General features: G+C 40.0%; 1 protein-coding gene across 1 annotated transcript in view; it reads right to left on the bottom strand.

Moving 5' to 3' along the window:
• Positions 1–11,201, bottom strand: part of EFHC2 (EF-hand domain containing 2) — a 201,003-nt gene extending 189,802 nt beyond the window's left edge. The window contains exons 1-2 of the mRNA XM_030806505.1: positions 11,165–11,201; positions 10,939–11,072 (exon numbers count right to left, since the gene is read on the bottom strand). Of these exons, the coding sequence (XP_030662365.1) occupies positions 10,939–11,072; positions 11,165–11,201 (171 nt within the window). The remainder of the gene's footprint in view (positions 1–10,938; positions 11,073–11,164) is intronic.
• Positions 11,202–12,124: the final 923 nt, after the last annotated feature.

The raw sequence follows: 12,124 nt of genomic DNA, 5'->3' as shown, positions 1-12,124 counted from the left end.
TTAGGAGTCTTGACTGGTGAATATGCATAGACAAACCTGCTGCTTCCAGGAAAACCCAAGCTGGATGCCAATAAGAGAGAGAAAAAGATCCCTCAGCATGGTGCAAGAGGCCACAGAGAGGCTTTGAGTCGCAATTTAGATAGGGACATCTTCATATTGCCCTGGCTGCTGTGTATAAACCATGTATCCTGAGAGGCTTATCTCCTAATTAAGCCACAAAAGCGAATGACTTTCTTCATCCTTTATATTCACTATTGCTAAAATAAGAACTATTGTGTTCCACGGCAGCAGCGGAAGACATAAGCAGGAAACTAATTCCAGAGAAGATTCCCCCAAGCTGTGTTTATTTCCATCTATGTTTTAACCATGGTTGCTGCAGGTAGAGGCAGCAATGGACAATCACCTATTAAGGACCCGGTTTGTGTAAGGAAGGCACTGAGAACGTGAAGGGCAACCCAAAGAGCCACCAATCACAGTTTCTTAGTCAGCTGAGGACTGCCACGATCACACATAAAGAACACAAAACACAACACAGGAAATAAGGCGGTAAATAGGCAATATGAGCATGCAAGGTTATGTAGACAGATGGTTCTTGCTGAGAAGATCAGGGAAGGCTTTAATGAGGAGGGGGAATTAGAGCCAATTTTTGAGGGAAGGTCAGGATCTAGATGGGAAGAGGAAGAGGCATGAGGATGCTGCTATCAGGCAAGGGGACAAACAAACTAATAATTGAGTGGAAAAGTCCAAAATATACCCAAAGGACAAAAAGTGAACATGCTGAATTAACTGGAGTATTAGGCTTATTTCCCATTATGGAAAAGAAGATAGTTTAGAAAGAACAGTATTCTTGGTATCCTTCGCAATATTGATATACTCATGTGTTACTTGTATAATTTAAAAACACAAAGAAATTGTAATGAACGGGTACTACTAAGTCTGACAATACTAGACTCACAGGTATTGTCTGTGGCTGGTGTGACAAAGTTTGTTGGCCATTATTAACAGCCACTATTGAACCCTCTTTTCCTTTTCCCACCTCCAAAAGTAGATGGTGAAAAAAAAAAACAAGATAATTTCCCAGCATTCCTTGTAGTAAGGATGGCCATGTGCATCAATTTTAGCAAATAAGCTGGAAGGAGGGAATCTATTGGGGGGCTCCTGGAAAACATTTTGTTTTCTCATATAAGAAGAGCTGTTTCCCCTCCCTCTCCTTCCTGCTTGTCTTGAACATGGTTACATGTAGTTGTGATGACTGGAACTGAGGCAACTATTTTGCAACTATGAGGTCACAAGCCTAAGAAAGAAAAGCCAATATTCTGAAGATGGCAGAATGCAGAGATAAAAAGAGCCTGGGTTCTTTATGACATTCATCAGTCACTGCCTAAATCTGAAACTGCTACACCTCTAAAGTTCTTACGATATAAGAAAATTAATTTGGCTTAAACCACTGTTAGTCAGGTATTCTGTGACTTACAGTCAAATGTACCCTAGGTGACAGAGCTATGAAGTTCAGTACAGAATGCATGGTGACCAAAATTAGGTGTTTGAATCCTACATAGGCAAAGAGACTCTAATTCCTGAGATTCAAATGAACATTTAGGAATAGCAATGGAATATGTTATTTCCAAAGTATGGATGGCAGCTTCAATAAGTGGCCCAATCTGAAATAATGTAATTTCAAGGATATTTTAATAGTTACTGGGAACAAAATGACAGAATTCTTTATATCAAAACTATCCTGTGATCTAGCACAGTAGACAGCAATTGTTTTGTCTGCCCAGCAATCCCATACCACCAAAACTGGATTATTTGCCTTTGTTTTGTTTTGTTTTTTGTTTTTTGAAATGAAGTTGCACTCTTGTTGCCCAGGCTGGAGTGCAATGGCACGATCTCAGCTCACCGCAACCTCTGCCTCCTAGGTTCAAATGATTTTCCTGTCTCAGCCTCCCGAGTAGCTGGGATTACAGGCATGCACCACCACACCCGGCTAATTTTGTATTTTTAGTAGAGACAGGGTTTCTCCATGTTAGTCAGGCTGGTCTCAAACTCCTGACCTCAGGTGATCCGCCTGCCTTGGCCTCCCAAAGTGCTGGGATTACAGGTGTGAGCCACCGGGCCTGGCCTATTTGTCTTTTTGTTATTGAGTTTTGGGAGTTCTTTACATATTCTGAATCTAGTCCCTTATCAGATAATATGCTTTATAAATATTTCCTCCCACACTGTCGGCTGCTTTTTCACTGTTTTGATGGTGTCTTTTGGAGCACAGTTTGGCTATTTATTGCAACATTATTGGATAATAACAAAAGACTGGAAATAATGTAACTGTACACCAAAAGGGGATGGGTTGAATAAACTATTGTAAGTCTACACAATGGAGTACTATGTAACTGTAAAAAGAAATGAGGAAGAGCCCTATATACCACGACCAAGTGATCTCCAAGATATACTGTTAAAATGAAAAAAGGAAGGTTCAAAAGACTGTGTAGATTATGCTACCATGTATTGAATAAAAGGGGAACAAGTGAATATATTTAACAATTTGCTGTTTTAAAAATTAAAAAAAAAAGAAAGAAAGAAGGAGGAAGAGAAAGAGGATAACCCCAAACTAAATAAAGGTTTTTTTTTTTAAGTTATTATGGAGAGAGGGAGAGAATAAGATTGAAGAGACAGAGATAAAAGCTAGAGCTCTCTGAAAGTAACTTACTTTGCAAATTTGACTTTGAGACCATACAAATGCTTTTTTTTTAAAGTTGAGAATCAAAAGCACAATGAAACAAATGAACCTAACTGGATACTGAGTTGGTGACTTAACCATACCAACAGCAATGATTTAAATGAAACTAAAACCCAGTAATTTGACTATACATTCCTGGTGGGATATACTCTCACAACAGAAATAGGTATAAAGAAATCTTAAACTATTTTCAAAACTCAAATTGTTAATAATGTTATTATTAATTAAAAATTATTATATGGTTTATTTTTATTTATGTTAGGATAAGTAATTCAGCTAATGTACTTATGAAGCAAGATTACATGTAAATATATAAAATCAAAGAAGTAAAAACCCTATAATCCTTAATTTGCATTGGAAACAATAGTTTTTGAACTCATGTTATATTTTATCCTTAAATAGATGTACATAATTTTTAGCCTTGCTTTAAGAGAATGAAAATTCAAGCCATAGACTGGAACAAAATATTTACAGACCATACATTCAATAATAGACTTGCATTCAACTTGTATCCAGAATATATTAAAAATGACTTTCAAAACTCATTGGGTGGGTCGCCTGAGGTCAGGAGTTCAAGTAAGGAAACACCCCAATTAAATATGAGTAGAAGACACGAACAGACATTTCACCAAAGGGGATAAATGGATGGCAAATAAACACATAAAAAGATGTTCAACATGATAGCCATTAGGGAAATAAAAATTAAAATCAAGAGGAGATACCAGGCTGGGTGCGGTGGCTCAGGCCTGTAATCCCAGCACTTTGGGAGGCCGAGGCGGGTGGATCACCTGAGGTCAGGAGTTCAAGACCAGCCTGGCCAACATGGTAAAACCCCATCTCTACCAAAAATACAAAAATTAGCCGGGCGTAGTGACACATACCTGTAATCTCAGCTACTCAGGAGGCTGAGGCAGAAGAATAGCTTGAACTGGGAGGCAGAGGGTTGCAGTGAGCCAAGATCGCACCACTGCACTCCAGCCTGGGCGACAGAGTGAGACTCAGTCTCAAAAAAAAAAAAAAAAAAAAAAGAGAGAGAGAAAAGAGGAGATACCACTATACACCTATTAAAATGGCTAATATCAAAAACACTGGCAATACCAATTGCTTACAAGGATTTGGAATAACAGAAATTCTCAATCATTGCAGGTGGGAATGAAAAATGGTAATTTTTTATAAAGATAAACACACACCTACCATATGGCCAGTTCAAAATTTACATAAAAGTAAGCATCCTGCCATTCACAGGAAAGCAATGACCATTTTGCTATAATTTTCAACTTCTTATACATGCAAGCAAAGCTTTCCTTGTTTAACAAGTATCGAAAAGGCCAGAAATTTTCTCATTCCAGTTGAAAATGAAATTGATGTGTGCTTACTTCAAGTTTGACCCAGAATTATTTATGTGGCAAAATATAAACACAGATTTCAGAGTGGAGAGGTAAATTTTATTATTTATTTTTAGCTTTTAAAAAATAAGACTCTTATGTACATACAGGTCTATAAAGAAATCAAGATTATAATTTTGTAACTGCCTATATTTAAGCCCAATCATGTCAGTCAGTAAAAGAACTTAATTTTTAAGTCTTGTATAAAATTGTATCTTAGGTTATATTTTTACTCATAATGCTTTGTCATATAGTTTTAGTAGCTTTATTACATAACATTGTCAATACATTTTGATGTTGAAAACAGCATTAATTACAATGAGTTTACAACCTTTATTTAAATTAAATCATCTTAGCCTACTTTTTGAAAAAGTAAATTCCATCTTAGATATAAACAGAGATAACTTGAATTATTTAACATGTTTATATTATGCTGACTGAAAAGTTTTTTGAATGTATGAAAAGGAAAGAAAGGTAAGCTAAGTTTAACTATCTGTTTTGGGTTTTTTTTCCCTCAAAAACCTGGTGAAAAGTCCTTTTCAGTTTTTAATATGGGAGAAAACTACTCTTGTTCATACCATATACCATATATCATTCCTCAATAGCACCCTCTATAATAGAAACTATAGAGAACTTTTAGGCCTACTTGGATAAGGTAAAAAGGAAAAATAAATCAAGTAGAAAATTTTACCATAAAACAACCTGAAGTTTCCTCTACTGCATTTCCACTTGCTTTAGGGTTGATAACCCTTTGTAAGAAAGGGAAAGAGTAGGTAAATAAGTTGGCTGAAATCAAGAGATCCACAGAAAACTACCATTTTTTACTTAAAAAAGACAATTATTATTGGATTATTATAGCTACAATATTCTCATTCCAGTTGAAAATGAAATTGATATGTGCTTATTTCGAGTTTAACCCAGAATTATTTATGGGAATTTATTTATTTCACATAAATTCGGAACTGGCCATATGGCAGGTGTGTGTTTAACTTTATAAGAAATTACCATTTTGCATTCCCACCAGCAATGAGTGAGAATTCCTGTTATTTCAAATCCATGTGTTTTGGATTTTAGCCATTTTAATAGGTATACAGTGGTATCTTATCTTGATTTTAATTCTTATTTCCCTAATAGCTATAATGTTGAACATCTTTTTATGTAATTACATATTTATTATCACAGATTGTGCTAATGTACCATGGGCTATAGATATAGTTTTTATGCAGGAGTTGTCTAAGACCTCAAAATCATTTCAAAGGCTCCTCCAGGGTAGAAAGATTGAGATTTGAGGTGATGAAAATGTCCTGAAACTAGTTAGAGGTGTTAGTTGTTGCACAACAGTGTGAATGTACTAAGTACCACTGAATTGTATACTTTTAAATAGTTAGTGGTTAATTTCATGTTACATGAAATTTACCTCAAAAAATTTTAAAAAAATACATTGAGAAAGGCTGACAAGGCTCTTTGAAGGGTGAGAGACGAGATATGACTTTGAAAGAAGCTGAAGATCTAAATTTAAATAAGAATTGCCCAGACTAGACAATATAGTGAGACCTCATCTCTAAAAATAATAATTTTAAAAATTAGCTGGGTATGGTGGTGCATGTCTGTAGTCCCAGCTACTGTGGCAACAGAGGTGGGAGGATGTCTTGAGCCCGGGAGGTTGAGGCTGCGTGCAGTGAACTGTGAGCTGTGATCCTGCCGCTGCACCCCAGCCTGGGAGAAAGAGCAAGACCCTATCGCAAAAAAAAAAAAATGGAGGTGGCTCGAATGAGAGTTTTTCAAACACTGATTGCACAACCACAGTAACAGGCATATTTTAGTGCAGTGCAGGCCAGTTCACATACATACACAAGCACACACAGGAAGGACAAAAAAGTCTGTGAAACGCTTAACTCTTCTCAAGCATAATATACTCTAATTCTTTATTCTACCCCACTCTCTTCTTTTTCTTTCTTTTTTCCTTTTCAAAAAAAAAAAAAAAGCTGGTCATGATTCATTAAATTCTTATTTTTTTTTTATTGCTGTAAATTCAAATATGTTTTCTTTCTTCTTAAGAAGGACTTTGCTTCACTACAAATTAGATGATGGGCTATTTACAGCAAACCCTCCTAAGATGGTGGCAAGATAGCTTCATTAAAAGCAGAAAGAGCGGCCGGGCGTGGTGGCTCACGCCTGTAATCCCAGCACTTTGGGAGGCTGAGGCGGGTGGATCACCTGAGGTCAGGAGTTTGAGACCAGCCTGATCAACATGGTAAAACCCCAACTCTACTAAAAATACAAAAATTAGCCAGGCATGGTGGCACACACCTGTAATCCCAGTTACTCAGGAGGCTGAGGCAGGAGAATCTATTGAACCTGGGAGGCAGAGGTTGCAGTGAGCCGAGATGGCACCACTGCACTCCAGCCTGGGTGATAGAGCGAGACTCCATCTCCAAAAAAAAAAAAAAAAGCAGAAAGAGTGAGCTCCTCATCATTCATTAGAGACACTCAGGATCAGGATGGGCCACACAACCATCTGTCCAAAATATTGCAGAAAGGATTTTTGGCTTTGGCTGGAAATGTCCCTTTTAATTTTAATATTTTCAATTTTGATAATATGCCCAAGATTCTCTTGCTCAATACAAGTTCAGCATGGAAATTGTTGGAAAAAAGATACAGTGTATCTAGAATTTAGTTCTGATATTTCCCTAAGGTTTTCAACTCATATCAAAATAATTTTAATGTCATCAGAGGTGCAAATGTTCATATTTTAGAAGGCACAATACTTCTTGTATTTCAGAGAAAGAAATACAGGTTGCATATCACCTAGCCGTGGACAGAAATCAATCTATTGCTTATGACTGACCACTGGCAGCTAAGTAAGGGGCACATAAGTTCCTTTTCAATTTCTATGGAAAAGCAATAAAGTTAGCTGTGTTATAATTTTAAATCCAAACAGCCAAGTAATTATGCTATCTACAGGAGGCCAAGGTTTTTCACTTGGTAATTTAATTCAGCAAGCGGGGCCGAGGGGGGGGGGCGGGGGGGGGATTAAAAGGCCAGATATGGCTTTACTGACTTTCTGACCATTCTATGCCAGAGAACATCCAATCTTTTAACTAAGTACAAGTTTTTTAAATATTAATTTGTGGGCAACACATAGTACATTTAGTACCAAGGCTAGTGTAACAATTTTTTAAATGCAGTCACCTAATTTTGGCACATACTAGGATACTCAGTAAATAAATACTGATTTGTTGAATGACAGTCCAAGGTACTGTCATTCTCTAGTACACACGCACATACACACACGCACGCACACACTCCCATTGTTCTCAGCCATAAAGTAAATAAATGTTTTCAATATTCATGAGTCTAGAAATAGACCCACACATAGATGGATGCTTGATTTTTGACAAAGTGGCTCTGCAGAGACATGGAGAAAGAGTGATCTTTTCCAAAAATTATTCATCAAAAACATCATTAAGAGAGGGAAAAGGACAATCACAGACAAGAATATATCCAAAATTTATACAGAACTTCTACAAATCACTAAGAAATAGGCAGACAACCCAGTAAACATTAGACAAGAGATAAGTAGGTACTACACAAAAAAGTAGTGACCAATAAATGGTCATAAAAATAAAGCCAGGCACGGTGGCTCACGCCTGTAATCCCAGCACTTTGGGAGGCTGAGGCGGGCGGATCGCCTGAGGTCAGGAGTTCAAGACCAGCCTGGCCAACATGGTGAAACCTCATCTCTACTAAAAATTAAAAAAAAAAAAATTAGCCAGGCATGATGGCGCATGCCTGTAATTCCAGCTACTCAGGAGGCTGAGGCAGGAGAATCGCTTGAAGCCGGGAGGTGGAGGTTGCAGTGAGCCGAGATTGCACCACTGCACTCCAGCCTGGGCAACAGAGCGAGACTCCGTCTAAAAAAAAGTAGTGACCAATAAATGTTCATACAAATGACCAACAAATGTGTAAAACATGCTCAATTTCATTAGGAATCAGGAAGTACAGATTATAACTACAAAGAGTTGCTATACCCACCAACCAAAATATCTAAAATTTAAAAGACTAACAATACCAAGTGTTAGAAAGAATGTGGAGCAACAGGAACATAAAATGCTGGTGGGAATTGAAGTAGTCTAATCACTTTGACAGCGTCTACCAAAGCTGAACATATGAATACCGGATGATCTAGCAATCCTACCAAAAGACATGAACAAAAATAGTCACAGTAAAACCATTCTTAACAACCCCAAACAAGCCAAATATTTATCAAGAGTAAAATGTATATATAAATGATGTGAAAATCATACAATGCAATACTACAGAGTAATAAAAACGTACACACTACCTCTATAGACAGCCACATGGACAAATCTAATGAACATCCTGTTGGGCTAAAAAAGCCAGTCACAAAAGAGTAAACACCAAACATTTCCATTGATAAAAGGTTCAAAGGCAAGCAAAACCTAATTATAGTGATAGGAGCCAGAACAGTGGTTATATCTGGAGAGCAGAGAAGGAGTAATGAACAGAAAGGTTCACAGGTAGAGTTGTCACATAAAATACAAGATGCTCAGTTAAATTTGGTAAACAATAAATAATCCTTTCCCATAAACAGGTTCCATGCAGTATTTGAGATGTGTATTTTTATTCGCTAAATCTGGCAACCCCAGTCAAGGGTGGTATTTTTGGAGAACAGGTCATATTTTATTTTATTTTTTTGAGACAGGGTCTGGCTCTGTTGCCCAGGCTGGAGTGCAGTGATGCAATCATGGCTTACTGCAGCCTCGACCTCCCAGGCTCAAGTGATTCTCCCACCTCAGCCTCCTGAGTAGCTGGGACTACAAGCATGTGCCACCACGCTTGGCTAATTTTTTTTTTCAATCTTTTGTAGAGATGAGGTCTTACTATATTGCCCAGGCTGGTCTCGAACTCCTGGGCTCAAGGGATCCTCCCACCTCCGCTTCCCAAACTGCTGGGATTACAGGCGTGAGCCACTGCGCCCAGCCCCCATATTTAATTTCTTGATATTCATTTTGTGATCAGCCATTGTACATCTTTCTGTATATGTGTTGTACCTCATGATCTTAAAAGTTTTTTAAAAAGCAAAACTACACACAGAACCTTGCAGATTTATAAATATTTCATCCATCCACTGTTTTTCCTTCCCATCCTTAATCACTGCACGTGAGAGCTATGATACTTCTGCAGGAGGCAGGCACTGGTAATCAGAGTGTTGCTGGGCAAAAAGCTGTAGGCTTTACTTTCATTTTTTATTAAAATTACTTTTACACAGCATGCTTCTTTACTTCTGGAATCTGTTTTCATGTCCCGTCTCTCAGGGGCCTTTCTTGTTTGCGTGGCTGGCTTAAACTTACCAAAGGGCAATGCTATGCTGGAAGGCCAGCCTCTGCTCATCAACCAAGAAATGCACAAATCAGTGTTCAAAGTTGTATTGACCAGACGTGTAGGGGTCAGAATTCAATGGTGTGAAGCTACAAAGAAAAAACTGGTACTTTAGGGCCAAAAACTTAGATACAGACACTGTTTGGAAACCATAAAGCCAAATACTTCAATCTGCTGCCTGCTTTCTAAAGTTATCAAAGGTTTACACAATTGCCTTGAGTGGCTCCATCTAATTCCCTCCCATCTAATTGGGAATTCACATCTCCTGCAGACACAGATGGCCGACCCAAGTGAAGAGTAGTAACCAGTATAAACGAAAGCCTGAATCATTTTCCTGCTGTCGTTTAAATGAGGTGCTATTTATTGGCAAAAGTTCTTTCATGCTCAGGGTTTTTTGTGTTGTGTTGCTTTGTTCTGTACGTTCATCTTCTTTTGAAATGAACCCCTCCAAGACAGGCGCAGTGGCTCAGCCTGTAATCCCAGCACTTTGGGAGGCCGAGGTGGGCAGATCACTTGAGGTCAGGAGTCCGAGGCCAGCCTGGCCAACATGGTGAAACCCCATCTTTACTAAAAACACAAAAATTAGCCGGGTATGGTGGTGGGCGCCTGTAATCCCAGCTACTCGGGAGGCTGAGGCAGGAGAATCGCTTGAACCCAGGAGGTGGAGGTTGTAGTGAGCCGAGATGGGGCCACTGCACTCCAGCCTGGGCGACAGAGCGAGACTCTGCCTCAAAAAAAAAAAAAAAAAAAAGGAAAAAAAAAGAAATGAACCCCTCCCAATTATAAATAGAGAAAAAAAAAATCCCTCCAAGTTTGGGTGCCTGTCTCTATAAAGTCTGGGAGTAAACTTTACAGGCTGATAGAACTCTTATCTGCCACCTACCCCTCTTGATAAGTGCCAGATTTCTTCGATTTAATCATTGAAATGGTATCTTTTTTCACACAGGATACTGGGGATAATGATTAAGCTTCTGGGCTGTTGAGACAAGGTTGCTTGAAAGAAACCCAGCTTCACCACTGAGACTGTGTAGCTCTGTGCCTCAGTTTCCTCAATAGTAACTGGGAATAAAAACTACCTAATTCAAAGGTATGTTGGGACACTGGATGCTGCATAAGGTGATTAAAGCACAGCGCCTGGCACACCTTAAACCCGCAATGGTAATCGTCACTATTATTCGTTACCTTTGAGGGTCCTGCCACCTATAATGACTATATATGTTTCTAAATTAGGAAAAACATTCAGATGAAGTTGGAGAGATGGGAGAAGCAGCCTATAAAGTTTGGTTCAAGTTGCCACCAACCCAGGGCAGCAGCATGGGGCCTCCAGGAGAGTCCGCGGAGGTGGCCACGCCACGACCCTGCCTGGACCCCAGACTCCAGCCGGGAGCGGTGACCTCGGACGCCCTTCCTACTCACGTTGCGGTTGAAGCTGTAGCCCGGCAGCAGAGGCAGGGCCATGGCGCTCAGTGTCCGAAAATCGAGGGTCCCAGAAGAGAGGGCCCGGCAGACAGCGGCCGCCTCCTGGCCGCTTAGTTTGGCCCCCACGTTGCCTGGAGACGGGAAGCGGCGTCAAGGAGGGAGGAGGGGCGGGGGGTTGGCGGGAAGGATCGTGGGGGGCGGGGGACACCTCCGCGGCGCTTACCTCCTCCCCAGCCCCAGTTCCCCTCCACCCGCTTCATCCCCGCACACACTCAGCCAGGTCCTGGTCTCCCGAGGAGTGCTCTCTGCACACGCAGTGTGCACACGCAAAGATTGTTCCCTGTCCCCGCCGCTTTCTGGTTTAACCCCTTTATAGAACTCAAAGCCTTTCTTGTACTTTCTTGCTTTTCCAATTCTTGTTGCCAACAGTTTTTTGCTATGTGGTTCAAACACACAGCAAAGTACAGAAAATAATATGACGCCCGTGTGCTCACTGAGATGTTACACAAGTCGATATTTTCCTATGTTGCATAGACATCAGCTTTTATTTTGTAGTTAAAACGTTCAAGATGAATCTGAAGCCACATATACCCCTAATGAAAACGCGTTGTAATGGTAACCACCGCCTTCAGTTTTTCTTCTGGATATTTTTATATTGGTTGTTTGTTTTTGTTATGAGACAAGGTCTCACTATGTTGCCCAGGCTGATCTGGAACTCCTGGGCTCAAGCAGCCCTCCCGCCTCTGCCTCCCAAAGTGCTGAGATTACAGGTATGAGCCACCATGTCCGGCCCATTTTTGTATTTGAACTAAACGTTTGTAAGGCCCAATCAGGGGTGGCCAGGGGCGGAGTCAGGTGTCACAAATCGCAACCCCTGTCACTCCATCGTACACCCCAAGAGAGCCGGGCCAGGAACCTCCTCTCCGGACACCTACGTCTAATCCCTCCATGAAGCCCTAAAGGTTGGACTCCATGCTCTCTCTCAATCACCACCTCATCTATTTCAGCTGCGATCCCATTGTTTCTTGCCTGGTTTTCTTCTTTAAAAAGAAAAACAAACACACACGAAAAACTAACCGATCTTGCCTCCAGAGCCGTCGTTTTTATAATTCATGGTGCAGCTGTTACTCTTCTGCTTCAATAATCTAGCCTTCCCGCCGCCTTCAGAAGGTGGTGAAACTCC

This window comes from Nomascus leucogenys, chromosome X (genome assembly GCF_006542625.1).
Source record: "Nomascus leucogenys isolate Asia chromosome X, Asia_NLE_v1, whole genome shotgun sequence".
Classification (NCBI taxonomy): domain Eukaryota; kingdom Metazoa; phylum Chordata; class Mammalia; order Primates; family Hylobatidae; genus Nomascus; species Nomascus leucogenys.
Note: the sequence above shows the minus strand (reverse complement) of the source record. Positions and strands in the feature narration are given on the sequence as shown.